This window comes from Accipiter gentilis, chromosome 13 (genome assembly GCF_929443795.1).
Source record: "Accipiter gentilis chromosome 13, bAccGen1.1, whole genome shotgun sequence".
In the NCBI taxonomy this organism is placed as follows: Eukaryota; Metazoa; Chordata; class Aves; order Accipitriformes; family Accipitridae; genus Astur; species Astur gentilis.
In genome coordinates this window covers 17,142,639-17,161,008 of record NC_064892.1, presented here as the reverse complement: position 1 = coordinate 17,161,008, position 18,370 = coordinate 17,142,639, and the positions used below count along the sequence as shown (strand labels likewise).

At 36.8% G+C, this 18,370-nt stretch overlaps 1 protein-coding gene across 14 annotated transcripts in view; it reads right to left on the bottom strand.

The window, feature by feature from the left end:
• The window catches only part of MYCBP2 (MYC binding protein 2), a 205,306-nt gene that overhangs the window by 118,071 nt on the left and 68,865 nt on the right, over positions 1-18,370 (bottom strand). For 13 of the 14 annotated variants that reach the window (XM_049815912.1, XM_049815905.1, XM_049815906.1 and 10 more), the window contains exons 18-23: positions 18,154-18,261; positions 10,966-11,085; positions 10,432-10,513; positions 4,162-4,279; positions 1,967-2,171; positions 1,461-1,614 (exon numbers count right to left, since the gene is read on the bottom strand). In XM_049815912.1, the coding sequence (XP_049671869.1) occupies positions 1,461-1,614; positions 1,967-2,171; positions 4,162-4,279; positions 10,432-10,513; positions 10,966-11,085; positions 18,154-18,261 (787 nt within the window). The remainder of the gene's footprint in view (positions 1-1,460; positions 1,615-1,966; positions 2,172-4,161; positions 4,280-10,431; positions 10,514-10,965; positions 11,086-18,153; positions 18,262-18,370) is intronic. The other variant, XM_049815910.1, reaches the window with a different exon arrangement.

Genomic DNA, 18,370 nt, shown 5'->3' with positions numbered 1-18,370 from the left:
TTTAACTACTCATACACATATTCATGAACATGTTTCTTCTTTAGACTGTTCTAATGTTTTCTATTAAACAATTGGATATAACACAGAAATAAATCTACACAGACTCCAAGAATCCATTCTTCAGTTAAGTATTTAAGCTCTACATTTAGTTCTACAGTCCCCAAAATTTTGCAAGACAATGAAACATCTCAACCCATGTTTACCCCTAATAATATTTTTAACATGTGACTTTGAACTTCCTCAATCTGAATAACCATTTTAGTGTGCTACGTCAAGTTGAGCGTCACCACGTTTTCTCCTCTGAAACTTGCTGCTTTCCCATGGCCATCAATAACTGCAGTTTTCATAAACTGAGTCTTTCGGTGTGTTTAATCATGCTGATAGTATCACGACCAAGAGCTTTAAGGGATGTGGGTGCTACTCCTCCTTATTTCAAATCTCAGCATAATTTAAGTAAGAAGTGGCACCTAGCTAACGAGATCCAAACAATCCTGGGGATGTGCATAATGCAAAGGAACTTCAGATGTCAAAAAGGAATGCGCCTAGCAAATACGCATGCTTCAATGTTAAGTGGCTTTTAAGTTCTTGAATCTCAATTTTGGATGAAGACATCCAAAGTAGGATGCAAGTAGCCTATGGACACAATGATCTTTTAAAGATATGATCCTACATGATACTGCCTTTTCCACATGAATGCAGACTAGTTGGTTCCCTGCTTTATTCTGACTGTGATTATTCTTGTTTTGCCTGAGTCTTCAAACAGTTTAAACATCATCCATCACTTGCATTCAGATGACAGTTCAAATCTCTCCCAAATCCTGGCTAACATAGCTTTTAAATCATTATAGAAGAATTGGATATTATGATTCTGTTTTGGAATGAGGGCTTATGATCTATGCCTGCTGAAAGACTCCACTGAAAGCAAGCACCCCAAAGACTGTGAAATCACTACAACCATAATTTGAATGTCTATGTCATCTAAATAAGTTTCTTTATTTTGACCTCCCAAATGTCAAAACTAAAAAGCATACTATTACTCCACCCCTTCTGCTCTTCAAGTCTTAACCATTAATGCCTAAGAGAAGGATGAAGATTTAAGACACAAGGTTGTGGAAGTTGGCAAGAGAATTATTCAGTGAAGTGTTAAGTAGATGGAAGAAAGTAAGAGAAAGATAAAAAGAGTAAATAAGTGGAATAGATTGGGGTTCCCCAAACATCATGATACTGGAATGAAAATGATGCAAAAAAGAAAAGAAATCCAAAAAATTTGGGCAAGAGAAGATGTTTGGTTTGGGCTTACTTGAACAAATCATCCAAAAAATGTGAAAAAAGATACATGGAAGACTAAAAATTGTTTTTTATCTACAAGGGAAAGGAGCATAATCAAATCTCCAGCCTCCCAAAATATTATTTAAAATATTTCTATAGTACAACTTTAATAGCTATAAATCCACACTTGCCTCCAAATAACATCATAGACAGGATCCAGACACACGCCAGAACCTTGAAGGTCTTCCTGCTCAGAATCATTGAATGTTTTGCAACTGCCATCTACTTTGTTTATCAGAAGACATTTAAAAGGAGGAGGTTCTGATATCGAAGCTGGTACCAAACCTATATCAGGGAGCAAAAAAGAGCAGAAAACCATGAAGACTCCACTCATTACGTGACATTTTCTATGCATGAAGCACTAATGTAGTAGAGAAGAACAGTTATACTGCTACAGCAAAAAATAAACCATAGTAAGATTTAAGTGCAAGAAAAGTTTAGACTTCTACATTCTTATTTTTAATAAAATTGATTTCTAAAGGAGCTAGGACCACCATGTGCAGTATAACTACAAAGCTAAAATATTTTAATTCCCCCATTTACATTTTTGACTTGTTGTCCTACTGTTCACATGACCAAAGCTATTTTTTCTCCAATACTTCTATAAGCATTTAAAATATTATAGAAGAGTTCTTGCCTATTATATGCCTGCTTGCAAATATCTCTGATGTAGCAAGCACATGAGAATTAATGAGAGCTTCGTCGATCCGGAGAAAAGTCTGGTCTCCACTCGCTCCAATCCATGTTGCTTTGCGTCCATATTTAGAGCCTATATTAGGCATAGGTGCTGGTTTTGCATTCCAGTAGGGCATATCCAGAATTGGCCTGCCAAGCTGCCCTTTCTATAAAGAGAATGCAAGAATTAGTAAGTAATAGTAACAATAAGTCTCAAAGATGAACAAGTTACTTCAATAGTTTCAACATACAAAATTAATTATGTGGAAGAGATAGCCTACCACAAAATTACCTTCAAAAAACAATGGCTACTCTAAGTCAAGTGTTACACATTTAAATACAAGGAACAAGTTATTAAGAGATATTCTTCTCCCTGTTCAGTTAGGTTTTTGAGTAAACTCTTTTTTTTTTAACGCAACTCAAACTCTCCATGACGGATAACCTTCCTTTCCATTTTCAGAATAAAATATAAAAGCAATTAATGGAGGGGGGGGGGGACGGGGACGGGGATGGGGGAATCTACATTCACATTCAGACAGTCTAAATTCCACTCAATTCTGAAATTACATGGACTGTAACTCTTACAGAGCAAATACCTCTTAGAAGTACGTAGAAATCAATTAGCACATCAAACTTGACCTAAAAAGAACATGAAGTGCAAAACCAAGCACCTCTGCAGATGCTCATTAACACCCTGAACTGGAGACCTAGGGCCTTATCTCCTATGTACAACTAGTTACTCAGAGATGGACCAACAGTTCTTATACTGTACTTAAGTATGTAGTAAGAACTGCTGCAATAAACCTGTTCAGACTCCATCTACCTCACTCAGGCAAAGGAAATTCATTGCAGGCTAATGAAGTCAAGGTAACTTTTTATTTAAAATGGTAAGGGAGAAGAAACATGCATGTACAGCAAATACCCTGTCCCGCATGCTACTCATCACTCTTTCTACATAACACTGTATGTAAGTAAACTTAGTGAAGACTGTTTCAAGAAACACGCTTGCTTTTGAGCTTGTCTTGACTTTATGAAGCTTTCAACAAACTTTCAACCATTACAATGTTAAAACCAGATGCAGAGAACAAGTGGTCTGAATTTATTTTTTCTTTTAGAGAAAGAAAAAAACCCAGTCAGCAGAGAGGCTTTTACATCCTATTTCTGACAGTGAATTTGGTTTTTTAGGAGCTAAGTTTCACTGCAAGTCAACAAAGCTTAAACATTTACGTGTCCAAGCCAGTTTTGACAAAAACATGGACACCAAAGCTCTTACTTGAAAGTCTGAAAAACAACAAAATATTACCTAATCGAAGAGCCATCTTGTGGCATACTTTTAATTCAAAACAGGATTTTCTGCTTCTAAAATTTCAGTCTTTACCTTTTTTTATTTTTTGTAGAAAGACAGATTTCAAAAGCTGCAATTTCTCCTCTGTTGTGTTTGGCAGTACAGACTTTTTAAAGCATAGAGAAATAGCTCAATACCTATACTTTAGCTTTTGCCAAAAGGACATTAGTGGGAAAGCACGACCAAGAGATGACTCTGGAAAGATTGTAGTGAGGGGGGTATTCACCAAGACAAGGAGCCACAAAGGCCAAAAGTCAGGATGAAGGGGAACTAAATGATGTTGAAGTGCTTATTCAGTGAATAGAAGAATGGATTCCACATGGACATAGGACAATATACATCATGCGGATATTAAAGAACAGTAGCAGAGTTATGCTATGTTATACTGAGCAGTAATTTCCGCTCAAGTGAAAGCATAACTTCTGCAACCCACTGCCGTTTCTATGAAAGAAAACAGCACACTTATTTTTTTCTAATGGATGCAGACAGACAGGTAATAGAATATGCAATAGATACTTATTTGCAACAGAGCTTGCAACAGTAAGAGTTTGAGAAAACTGGTGCACCTTATAAAAATAACACAGTTTTAAATCACAATCTTAATTAAAATACAGAAACCACCAAGAATTTCTGGCATCATGCTTTTCTAACCACAACAATATTAGAGGTTGCATTTTTAAACATAACAGACACAAAAGATATGCAGAAGTCATGAGTAGTTCTATATGACCAATACAAGCAGTTTTGAAAGGTCTTTGAACAATACATTAACTACTAGCTTATTCCCATAAGTATTATTATTATTTCCTTACTGAGAAACTTCCAAATGTGAAAACCTGGCCATCCATTAAGAGAATAGCTGTATGGTTGCTCCCAGCAGTAACTTGTGTACTAGGACCTGGTAATGCTTGCACCAAAGTGGGACATCCCCTATATAAAAATAAAATAATTTTGCATCAATATATGCTTATGCAACATTTAACACATACATTAGTATTATAAGGATTTTGATCACTGTGAAATATATTCACTATGTTTACATACTATACGGAATCAGAGTCAAGCAACAACTTGCATATTAAATGAACAAAGATATAAAAGACTCTACCAGATATTTAAGTTTATGGTCTCTTGTTACAGGGACCAGATCAAGTACCCTCTCTTCAGTTAAACTCAGAAATTAGCACAGAATAAAAATGGTTAATATTTAATTGTAGCATTACATTAATGTTACTGCAGTTACACTAATATATATGTGTGTGTGTGTATAAGTATGTATATAAACTATATTGCAATGAACTGTAGCAGTAAAAAAATTCTGTTGTGAGGACGCTGGTTAAGTGCTTCATAAACCTGTTTGCATTATGAAGCAATCAAAGCCTTACATGGTTGGTATCCTAGTACAATTACCAGAAGCAATATTGATACGGCCCTCCTGAGATCACTGTCTAGGGAATTATAAAAGAAAGAGAAGGTCTACCCACCTCCATCAGCTTTCTAATGGAGAATAAAGCATTAAAAAACTGCTCTCCATCAAATTCATAGACTCAAGAAAGAACAAACTTCTCCAAACTGTTTTCCAGAAAAATCTGAAAAAGTCTAATCCATGTGCCTCCCAAATATGGGCAGGTATAAGAAAATAAATTTCCCATTCCAGTACAAATGAAGAAAAAACCCCAATAGGATGGTCAAGAAGCAAAGAAAGAAAACTTGAAGTGATGACTTAGAATTGAAATAGCAGAAAAGACAAAAAGAAAGAAGTATAAGACACTAAAATTTTTATCTCAATCCCAAAGTGAACAGGAGCCCTCAAGAACTGTATCAGACTTTGAATCCCATAATGAATGTCTACCTAGACTTCAAATTTATTGTGGACTTAGAAAGACTGTGAATTTGAAGAACAAGTTATTCCCAAATAACACTATGTTTGGCAACTCTGACCCCAGAGAACAGTGGCACTATTTAAACTTACTTTTAAACACACACTTTCAAAAGCAGGTTAATCTAAAATAAAACAAGCTGCGATTAAAAAAAAAAAAAAAAAAAAATGGTGTCGGTCCACAGTTACCTAGCAATTGTTTAGCAGCTGATATGCAAGAAGATGGGTTATCTGCATGTTCTGATTTTGGCTGAATTGCAGGTAAAACAGGAGTAAAGAAAGTAGGAAGGAGAGTCATCGTGTTTTCAACAGGGAAAGGAAAAGGGTAGATGGGAAGATGTGAACATATGGAAATGTGGAACAGAGGAATGCAGCATAAAGATAGGCTGATGACCTGAAGGAGGGGGAACACAGGTATACAGAAAGAAGTTATTCCTTCGTGAATGTAGCTTCCATTGAGCGATTTTAGTGGAGATGGAGAGACTGAAGGGCAGCATAAAATTTAGTAGAGGATGGATAACGTGACATTCATAAATTTAGAAGCCTTTGTTGGTCTATAGGCACATGGGTTTGGACATTACTAAGATTACACACAGAGCAAAGTTTAGCAGCACCAATGATGAAACATTTTAAAAACAGAAGAAACATTACTTTTGCCTCCCACTAAATTTAAGGAAGCTCAAAAAGGCACTGAAGCAGAAACAAAACATAATTAAGAACTAATCCAAAAGCATTTCTGTTAAAGGGAAATATTTTTATTACTGGTTTTTTCTCTCACTCAAAATTATGATAGCTGCAGGCATGGAATTATCAATACTATGCTTGTAAAAACAAAGTGAACATTTCACCTCTTTGATGCATAAAAGCTAAGCTGTTATCACCAGAACTATTTATCTTTCTGTTTTGGCAATTGAATTTATCAGCAATGTTATCTGAATGCTGTGCATGCTATTCCCTTGGCAGCAGCAGCAGAGCAAAACCGGACAAGCAACTAACGTAGGGAGATGTAATATGGTATCCTCTTAAACAGCTCTTTTATTAAGATCACCCAGCTTTTGGAATGTCCAACTACAGTGTATCAACTAAAGAAATGAACAAGAAAAAGTTTATGACATTTAACTATGTAAAAAAAAATAAAGTAAAATTGCAGAAAAATAGTTTTCACTTCATAAAAGGAGGAGGGATTTGGAAAAACACAGTAAGCCAGTTTGACTGATGTATATGGAATTTAAAACCTGTGATACTATTGAGTATTTCCCTGTCCCTCTGAAACTCAACACAGAAAAGTTCAGCACAGACACTTAAGTGTCTAAGAGATTCTGTCCAAAAGTTTTGATAACCAGGGTTTCCCCATTTGAATGGTAGAAAGCAGTAAGTATTCTTCTGGGATGGAGTTGAAGGACACATTCGTGTCAAACTCACAGATTCTTTAGCTTCTGGATATGACACAGGTACTTGACACAGGTCAATCACAAAAGAGCAACCTCAACTATACAGAAAGTAGCCTGACACCCCTTGGGAAAATGTAAGATTGCTGAATGAAAAGCAGCAGATATACATGCATCAGCTAACTCAGGGTCCTGCAGAAGGTCCAAATGCATTTTGGCTGTCCACACGGAAACCCACTTCTATCCTGAAGGGTAAGCATTTCTGGGAGCATGTGGTGTTTGAAAACTCATCCTGCATTAACTGTTCGAACAATCGCTGTCCGTGGTACTCATCCAGCCAACAGCTGGCTGCCAGCTCCAGTAAGATCTTACTTGGAGCAGCTGACCGTGGTGCTGTAAATTCAGATTCACCATGGGCTGCTACTGTGTAGCGGGCAAAAGGGAACAAGTCCTAACTTCTGCCAATTGCAGGCAGAGTTGGTCAGTAGAGGTAACTGGAAGTTTGGTGAAAAGATGTAAATAAGACCTGCACTCCACCACTGAAGTAAAATAATCAGACAATGCACCTAGAAACACAGTCCCAACAAACAGATATGATAGTACACATTTTTTTCTAGACATATTAACAGGATATAGTCTCTACGCTTTGTCTTCAAATAGAACATAGCTGACTGTCTGTGGAAGGTCTGCTGAGTCTGTTCAGTTTTCTTCTAAGTTACTATTGAACTTTCAGAGCAAAATCACATCAGGATTATCTTACTTCAGTCATTCCATTTCTAGAGCTTGACTGCCAGATCACGTGCTTGCTAACGTAGTGCTGAAGTCAACAGTTGGTACAAGAAATGAAGGCAAATTTTGAACTTTAACAGAAAGATCCTGGAATTTTAAGTCCCAGCTTCTTGAAAGAAGCATCAGCAACAAACAGGCCTTTGCTTACCTGAATACAAGACATGCTATTTTTCACCAAGACTAGATACTGCAAAGCATTTCTTTCTTCCACTGAGTTTCTATCCACCAGCATCTAATTTGAGAATATAAGCAGAGACTGACAAATCCTTCATGTAGTGAACAGCTCATCAACATCTACCACTGTGGATTTTACAACAGAAAGCCTACGCAGACCAGTTTAATGGCTCCAGCATACTGATATGGAAAAAATGGTCTGCCAAGATCCAGATTACTTGCATTTTAAGTGGTCCATCTGTGAACAGCTGAAGTCTTTGGTGGAGAAAAAAAAAATAATACCACCTTGTGCATATTGCTTGTTCCTCCATACCATTTCAGTTCTATTAATGGTTTATTGAGAATCACATCGTCCTGTTCATCTGCTGTTTCCTTGCGTGCATAAAACATAGTCTGAAGTCCTTCTAAGGTATGTAATATGCCTCATTCCTACTGAATTAGGAGGGAGAACTTGTGGTGTTTACCACAGTCTAATAGAGGAGCCCAGAATCCCCTTAATTAAGGAGAAAGGCATGTCTGGATAGGTGCACAGAATTCGAAATAGTTAAGCATTTTCAAGACTTTTTAAAAAATAGTCTCATCACTAAATCTTCACACTGCAAGATAGAAGTCTCTGAAAGGGTAAGTCATCCATCGCTGCCCAGGAACTTCCATCATTGCTTCACCTGGCAATGAAGATGGCTCCCTCAGATGAAAATGAGAGTTCCTGCATTTAACCTGACAGTTCTTGTTCTCAGGGGCCCCCATACTTAGATATACTAGCTAGGCTGCCTAAATATTACTTTTTTTTTTCCTCCCCCCTCTCTCTCTCTCTCCCAGAAACACAGTGGAGTATCAGCTCCTGGATTCAGAAGTTGATGTTCTTCCTGAGGTCAATACAGGCAATGTGACACACTGCATGACTGACATAACACTGACCTGGCTGGAGCTGGCCATCTGAGCACCACTGCGTCCCAACTGAGGTGGAACTCTGCATAAGGACTCCCTGTTTCCTTCTCTGAATCCCTTACTGTGAGGACAGAGGAGAGATCTCTACTTAAAGCTGGAAAAAGAAGTACATCAATGAGGAAATTATCATTTGAATGATGGTGCTAAACAGCAATATAGTACTACAGCCAGTTCTCATGCACAGGACAGTCCAAATTTCTTCAAGGCTTTTTCCAGACACTCTCTAGGGTCTGCTGTAGAATGATACAAAGGTCAGTGCCAAGTCACTTGTACCTCCTCAGCTTCTAGGCCTGGTCAAGCACTATCCTTTGGCACAGGATGTTTCATGTTCTCTTCTAGGATCTCACTTGGAACTACATTTGCTCTCCATCCAGTTTCTGTCTAAATGAGCAACAGATGTAGGGTTTACTGCCTGAAATTCTGACAGATACAGCAGATAGCTCCGATGCCTTCAGAAAAGCCAAGCAATTTCAAAGCTGGAAACAGTAGACAGTAAGTTACCAGTACAAATGCCACTGCTGTCTGTACCTCTTCAGGCGTTAAGACAGAAACTGGCCTTATTCTAACAGTGACTTGAATTGACAGCTAAAGCAGCTGTAGCTTGGAATAAGTATCCAAGAATTTCCAGGAATGAAAAACAGAGTGCTTATCTGTGATACGGCTCTACCATAGGCAGAAACACAGACTGTGTTCACCAGTCCAATGCAAACTGAGTAGGGCTAACAGTTTAGAGACTACCATTAGGCACAGCAGTCAAATACAAAGTAATACTTCCAGTAAACTTTCTTCCTTCCCTCTCCCCCTTTTGTTTAGTGAATCCAATGAAAGTTTTAAGATGATGAAGATTTCTTCAGAAACTTGACAAAAGAAATGATTTGGAGGTCTCCAAAGAGATTAAGAGGATAGATGTTCAGTAATTTTCATCTCACTGCTATAAGAGAAATGACAAAACTGAAGACAGGTCATGGATGCTCCACTCTGTATGCCTTTTACATAAGGAGACTGGGCATTACTGGACATACACAAAGCCTCAATGATTCCTACTATTCAAAATCCCTTGTCTTATGTGTTATATGGACGTGGCCAAAGAACAACATTATTACATTTCCTTTTATGGCAGAACACTGATTTTTTTCCTTTAGTGAGTAGGTAAGATACTAAGGATGAGATACTAAGGGTGAGATTGAGCTTCACATTAAAGACACTTATATTTATCTATGCTCCCACTGTGGTCAATGGAGATCAAGCCCATAAAGTTTACAGAGCTACTCAGCATACCTAAAGTAGATAAGTAGTGGGTAGTTAGTCAAATAGCTCTCCACACTCTGTTGACTTCTCTCTTTCCATTGACCACAAAGAAAGCACACATCACTGTCATGCTGACATCCAAAATAAGTGTCTACAAAATGCAGCTGAGACCCAAGCTTAGTGACTTAATTTTGTATTAATAATAAACAACAACAACAAAAAGAATTTTATCATAACTGATAATGGTGTAACAGAAACAGGTTAATCTAGGTTTACAACATTGTACTATTTGAATTATTGCATATGTAGTATTTTACAGAAATAATGAAATCTTGATGAAATTACAATGTCATTCTCACATATGTTGGGAGAATTGAAGAGACAGAAGCATTTCAAACTCAATTATCAAAGCTATGCTAATAACTATGCACAGAAGCCTTCATGTATTAAACAAATTACTTACACAGTACAACAGTACTGTTACTGTATCGATGTCCAGGGGATTATGGGAAATAAGTGCAGAACAAGAGCTTATCAACTTTATTTGGACAATATTTGAGTATTCACACTTGCTATCTACAGAGAAACAGAAATTTAGCCACTTTCTATGCAGCAGTGCAGCAATACACAATCACATCCTTTAATTACCAGCTCACCTGGAATTAACATCACCATGTCCAAGTTGCCCATGCTGCCCGTATCCAAATGTGTAAACATCACCATTCTCCATCAAAACCACTGAAAAACAAAAAAGGAGATTATTTTTCTGACATATGTACATGTTAACATGGTACTGCCCCAGTGCTGATTAGCCTTTCTGAGCAGCACAGGTAACAATCCCTACTGAAACACTAAGATGTTTCACTAATAAAACACTATATGAGATTCTGCAACCCATCACAGCTAGCATCTCTATGCAGGGCTAGAGCTCTGCCATACAGATGTCTTCAAATGACTCAAAAATTGCTTAAAAGCTCTGATGTAACTCAATACACGATACTTAGTCCTCTTCACTGTTGAAGGACACGGTAGTAGGCTACAAAATGATATTGCAACTTTTTCAATCTTTAACACTCCCATGTACCTCCTTATTGAAAATTAAACACAAAGCAGTGAAAACACATATGAAAACATTAAAAAACCCAACAAAAATGCTACACTAGAATTAACATTGATTTATTTGTTTTTACCTGAATGGTGAAATCCACAACTGACTTGTACAGCTCGCAGTTCACAGTCAAAGCGGACAGCCCCTGGTGGATAGGTTGTGATTTTGCTGGCATCCTTCTCACCTCTTTCTCCACTTCCGTCTATAAACAGAACTTACAGTTATATCCCATGTCTTCTATAAGAGTTATATTAGAAGAATGAATAGATCAAGAGTAGTAAATAACTCCCCACCCCGCCATTTGTAAGGTAGGAGAAAGAATTCACAGAATAGTAAGAGAGAGCTCAAATGTGGCATCAAAGTAGATGTGAAAGACGACAGAAACTCTATTTCCAAACAACCTACTACAAAGTTACACACTGGAAAATACCACATCCTCTAAAGCAGAAGCTTCCAAAGAGCATACAAAAAAGACCAGCAAAACAGGAAATTCAAACAGCTTCAGAAGTTTTGCTTAATAACCATCACTTCCATTCAATAAAATAGCATTATGAAGTACACAGAAAGCACTGTAGTTAAACTCAGTAGGCATAGCCTGGTCTGGTTTTTTTCAATTACAACTTCTTAAGGATTTTACTTAACTCTAACTTGGCCATATAGCCCTTGTTTTACATAACTACCGATTACTTCTGCAGCTCATTTCTAACAATGCTGACATATTCACTACTCACACGTCTGTTTCTTGTCTAAGATGCATTTTTAGACATTGTTTCTGTGATTTCTTTTAGTATGAAGTGCATTATTGGTTCCTACGGTCAAACTGCCCTCGCATTAGATAAAAGCGCTGGAGTAAAAAATAAGTGTAATATTTATTAACTTCTTGAAAGCCACTATCTTCTCCAGAAATCAGAATGTTTCTATCATCTAACAATTACACTATAATTGAACTATGTGGTCACATGGTTGCAAAGGAAGGCAGTTTCATAATACTAGCAGGAAACCAACATGACAGAGAAACAGACAACATGCTCATCACCATTAAAACTCCCATAGCTGTGTAGAAAGCAGGCAATGAAATCTCTAAAGAAAGTGCATTTTCACAATGAAAAATTTCATATATGAATTTAGTCACACTGTGTCTAGCATAGAGAAATGAAAGAAAACACATTAAGTGAAAATAACTGCACAAAGGAGATTCCACATTCTTTCTGAGATAATTCTGACCAATTACTGCTTTCTTAACAAAATTGATACAGGGAAACAATTGCTGCTCAAAGCATTCAAGGTGGTGTTAATTTAGAACTATATTTATAATTTCTACACATTTTCCTGAACAATCATTAGTGGAAGCCTGAACTCTGAGACTTCATTACTTAGCGTGCAGCATAGCACTTACAGACTTACAAATCTTTTAAAACATAATTCTGTTTTTATACATATTGCTGAAACTTTAGTTCCTTTTTATTGCATGGAAACTGCTGATACAGTAAAGTCATTTCAGCACTTCTATTACAAACCGATTTTAAAATATTACTGTTCTGAAAATATAGCTATTTTTTGAGTGATGACTGAGTACAGAAATAATATGAATCTCCATGTAGTTTACATCTGTAAAGGAACAGTACATATAGATATTAAGTGATGCTTTTGAAGAATTAGGTTTAACAGCACATGTAAAGCATTCCTTTGAAAATGTGGGTGCCCTTCCTCAAAAAGAATTACACTTCCACTACATGTTAGATATGTGTGAAACGGAGACATGGTAAAGGAATGTCTGCTCTCAGAATTGCCATGGAATTTTTGGTTTTTTTCCAACAGTATCAGTTGTGTACTACCAGACTGCATGCACATTAGAAAAAATGTTTCTGAAGGTCTGTCTGCAGCTTTTTTTGTATTAACAACAAAAGCAAATACAAAGAGACAGAACCACTATTTAACAACAAACCCTGAAAACACATAATTTTTCCTCCTAGTCATGTAATTCTGCCTTAACATGCTTCTAGTATTTTAGTTAAGAATTTGGCTATTTCTTAAATATAGTACCTTTTAACATTTTTATGCCTACTTTGAGTTAAACTCCACATGCCAAAGTAATCAAGAGATGGTTCCAAGGGCTAATATTGCCACCAGAGTTATTTATTCAGCAAGCAGCCTACTTACTACTTCTGTCTTTCACACCAGTTTTTTGGACAGGAGCAGAAAAAAGCTAATTGTTCTGGAAGTCTACCCATGGCCCCTGTCTCCGTCTCCCCTCCTTCCTCAATCACTGATGACTGTAATGAAAAATGTAAGCTCTCCCAATGTGCAAATGCACTTGAACAGTTATCTGCCAGGAATGCACATGTCCTGTTAAGTATGTGTCATGGCTGCATGCACTTCCTACAATGAAACTAACTAGACACACAGCAACCACTTCACCTATGCACAGTCATATTAACAAAATGTAGCAGAAGTTAGATGTGCAGGTAGATGTGCTTCTCCTGCCTCATCATAAGAAAATAATACTGCTTTTAAGTGCTTCAACAACTACTAGTAAATAGTTCAAAATTGCTGTTTTCTCAAATGACAAATACATGATACTGCCTTTAAGTAAAAGATGATTCTAGATATATTCCCATTTTTCCAAAGTTGCAGATGAAAGGATAACACCATATTACCCTTAAGGAAACACTAAATACTATTGTGCAAGATGTAGAGACAAGTACAGTCATATGAAACAAATTAAGAAATAAATTTATTTTAAAGGAAAAAGTTTTTTACAGAGTTGGCATTTTCAAACTCCAAAGTTAACGTCTCAAAGCCTTTAAGAATGCAGGAATGGAAGCAACTGTCTTCCATACACATCTTTGCTTAAGTGTGAAATTTGCAAACTGAAAATGGAACTCCTCTCAGCCTTCTTTGCACGGTTAGTAACTGTCTCATGACTTTTTAATCAGCCTGATCTTCAGAACTTGATAAGCACTCTAAAATAATTTATGTGCTGTAAGTACAAAACCCTTGTAACTAAAAAAAGTAAGGTTCAGCTAGTCTTGTTTAGAGAGGAAATAAAAGTCTTTTGACTAAAATATACAAAGCTAAATAGAATATCACTACTTATTTTAGAGCAATACTTTTGGGCTACACTGTTTATCTGTATACTCCATTACATGGCCAACAGATACTGTATTTTTCCAGCAGCACTGGCCAGGAGAACCCAGTTCTACAAGCTCTTACACCTAGATAAAAGGCTGCAAATAAAGTGGGCCACCCCCTTTCCTTTCAGTACTTTCACAAAGTCAAAATTTATTAGATATGTGAGTGAAAGGTGGATGCAGAAAGCTTATTTGCACGTCTTGAGGCACAACTGTAACTATGGAGATACATGCTTGCTTTTCTTCAATTGTGCACACATTCATTTCATTAGAAGTAATATCAAACAGTTGTTCCTAAAAAGGAAACATAGAAAGGCTACTGAACCAGACACTCTTCTGGTTGAATGAATGGAACCTTGTAAGCAGAGCAAGTTATTACCTCCAGTGTTATCTGACTGGACTAACACTGGACAGAAACTTTGACTCTTTCAACTCTCTGAGAGAAGAAAGCACCAAGGAAAAGCTTCAAAGTGCTTCCTGCTGACAACACCAAGGGGTGGGTTCCATGAACAACTTCACAATGAGGGTTTTCATCTTGGTTGTCTTATACAGTTGGGGAAGGAAAGCGAGATAACTGGAAATACAACCAGCAACACCCCCCCCCCCCCCTCCATTTTCCTTAGAAAATTCTTAATTCAACTGAAGACAATTTTTCCCTCTGTGAAACATGCTCAAAAGTTCTGTTGGCTGATATTGCTACCACAAAAAAAGGTGCTTTCCAGGAATGGAGAAAAAGCTTCTTCAGTACCAACAGCAAGTGAAGTCATAAGATATGAGAGTTCTGCTGGCAAAAAAAACCCCAAAAAACCCAAAAAACCAACACCCAACATTGTTACAGAATGGCATCTTGGACCCTTGGTCCAGACCTGAGGAAAACCATTTTGTTAGTGTTCCCCAACCCCAGTAAGGGTGATGGTATTTCATTTCTCACTAACCATCTTTGGAGGAGGGAAAAAGTGCTTCAAAGATGAGAAATACATTTCTTCTCCCCACAGATTACAAGCTTTAATGCAATATGACTGTATACAAAAAAATTCTGAGAATAACCGTCTCTTTAGACCACACCATTTGGCAACAAATCTTTGTTCATTTCAGCAGCGATTACCCAAATAAAGCATATCAGTCAAGTTACTGGTTAGTATCTATGATGTTCAACCCTCACAGGATGTTCTGAATGCCTTAATATCATCTATAGTCTTTATATACAACAACATTACTTGAAGAAATCAGCCTGTGACTGCAGCTTCCTGGCTGTCCACCACAGGCTTCAGCTGAAATATCTGTAGCCATTATTATAGCTACAGTGCAGGGGGAAAGAAACCTACCTCTGGTTTACCTGTGAAAATCATCCATCCTATGAGGGCAGAAAAAAAGTAAGTCTGTTGGATGTTTGAGAGGTTGCTACAGAGCTTACTTGAGCTTACTTGAGAAAATTCTACAGACTTCCATTAATCTTTTTTACTCAGATCCCCAGTGATGAAGTCCACAGGGATTGGAGATGCAGACTGGGAACTCACTACCTCATTAAAGAATGAGGATGAAGCACAACCACATTTCTCTTAGTGTCAAAGCAGTCCATGAATACCAACAAGGTGGGACCTACTCCTTTCTACCTATATTTGTGATGGAGACACAGACATAGATCAGAAAAATTATGCTTAATATGCATTTTTTGTAATAACAAGGATATTGATATGCAGACCCTATAAATGTGAAATGAGTAGATGACAATGGCAAGCTTTCCAGAAAATGGGTATTTTGAAGAAGTTGAAGGAATTTTCAATTAGGCAATTCAACAGAATTCCAAAAGTGAAAACCATAGATTTGATAAGACATAGAAGTACTTATCAAATATACTTTTTAAATTAGGCCATAATTGTCAGTCCCAAAGAAGCTGTTCACATTCAAGCTTAAATATCGTTATCAAGAGAAGTTCTGCAGCTGCAAATGGAGAAGCAGGAACAGGTACCAGCACACTTAGTATTGACCTCATCAGTACTACCAGCTGAAATAAATTTTCCTTGCCTGAAGATCTTAAAGGTCTGGTTTGTGTAAAGAGTTACAAGACTACTTTAGTGGAAACATCTGAAGTAAGAATGCTGGTTGGAAAGCATCACATTCAAAACTAAAACAAAAGACCACACTGATTTCAATGTTATAGTGTCCTTTTACTGAAGTCAACATCCCTGCCTCAGGTTGCTCGATTATTGCTTTTACATTCTCTATATAGTAAAAGAACCATGCCTTTTAAGATGAGGTATACTTCTCTTCCTCACAATTCCCACCTTCCCCGTTACTTTGATAACAACCCACTTCACCAGTTTTCCTTTCTCCCTTGGAAGCTCTTCCAGGAGTTAAGGGGCATTTCTAGTGGAATTTATGGTCATCTTTTGAGAAGCAATCTTCTGAGGCAGAGAAGGGTCTTTCAAAGGTTCCTTGTAAAGATATTACAAGCTTCCTTATCTGTTTAGCATGAAACACAAAGAACTAAAAGAAACTGAATATTTCGTTGCATATAGCCTTCCTCAAGGAAAAATAAATGTTCAGTTCTACAGAGCATATCTGACAAAATCTTTCAGCACGATACAGACCTTTGCATTGTTCTTACAACTCCAAGAAGCAATGTAAACCTCAAACTGACACTAATGAATACACCTCTTGTAAGGAGATACTTGAGCTGAAGTGAGTTCCAACTACTAACACATGCCAAAAAAGTACAGATGTAGGCAGGATGAACATACTCCTTTATGCACTTGCCTATGAGGTCAAGGGATTGCAAGCAGTACAACTCGCAGTAGTATCCAGCTCAAGAATACTGGTCATCAGCAAATTCTCACTCAAATGACAGCATTTAAGTTCCATATGTTTTGTCTTTCTTTCAGCACCCAATCTCTCCCAGGGAGATTATGATAGGTTATTCTATTTAATCTACTAAGATTTAAAGCTCAGATGATAAGTCTTCCAGATAGATTGAATATATCTTCCACAAATACAAAGGACCAGATTCTGCTTTCATTTCCGTAAAATAAACTTAAGATGATTTCATGATCCAGTATGTTCATATCTAGGTAGGCCCATCACCCCCACACACTGAATTCATATCCCAAAAGGCTTCAAACTGTCATACAATTTGTTTGCATACATGCCAAATACTGTCACTAACTTTTGTTACTTCAACTGAAATGCCATTCTAACAATTATTTTCCTATTTAGCTATTCTTTAGAAAACAGCTGAAGCATTCTGGGCCCTCACCATTTTAGGAGCTTTCCACTTACTTTGATCAGGTCTGTAGTCTACATTTTACATGTTTATCCTTTATATATAAATAAGTACATACCGACACATCTATATACAGATATATATAAACTACGATTAGATTTGATACAGCTCAACTTTAATAAATTCAGTTGAAATTTTTAGTAATACACTACCTCTTCCTAAAAAAAAAAAAAAAATAAATTAAAAAATCACTTATATCTGAACAAATTACACATTTAGAAATTCAAGGTATAATGAGTTGGCTTTCCAGACATACAAAAAAGTCAGAAACATCAGACACCCCCTTACTTACATTCTGCAAAAGAATGTTTAACTCAATAATATTACACTGTAAAACCTGTACTTTGATTTGTATTCTCCCTGTTCAAAGTTAATAAAAAGAAAAGTGTTGTTTACATTATTTTAAATATTTCATTTCTAAAAAAGGCTTGTTAAAAGATAACATACCTATGAAAAAATTTATGCTAGAATTAAGAAGTCTGGAATTGATAAGTGAAAGCAATCACCACAGATATACAATGCAGTTTCAGAAAAACAACGCAAATGCAATGCAGCAGTCTGAGTCACTGGAAGGTGTTAAAGTTTCCTACAGTAAAATTAAAGCACCTTAAGAATGAGACAGCATTAGAAATGAGAAAAGATACACAGAAAGACAATGCAGATTTAATAAAAAAAAGTCACTTTTAAAAAAGGTCAACATTTAAATGCATTTTCTTTCTCCTCAGGTAACAAGAGACTAACAAGAAGAAAGGCAGAACCCATTTTGTGCAGTTCTTTGAAAAGACAGATTCAGCGCATGGAAGAAGTGACTGGGAGGATGGACTTATTTCCACCCTAGCCAATAAGGAAGACCAAATACCTTTGTGCTTGTCCCGTTTATGCTTTAGCTGTGCTGGATGGGGTCTGATTCTGGCTAGAGCCTGTTCTCGATGGTTCATAAAAATAGGACCAGGAAATACAAGGGGGCCTGAGGAGAAACATTTTGCACATGCATAGGAAAGCTCACAAAATGGAAACTGTGTTAAACAAAATTCAAATTAAAAGCAATGAAAAAAAGAATGATAATTATAAAATAA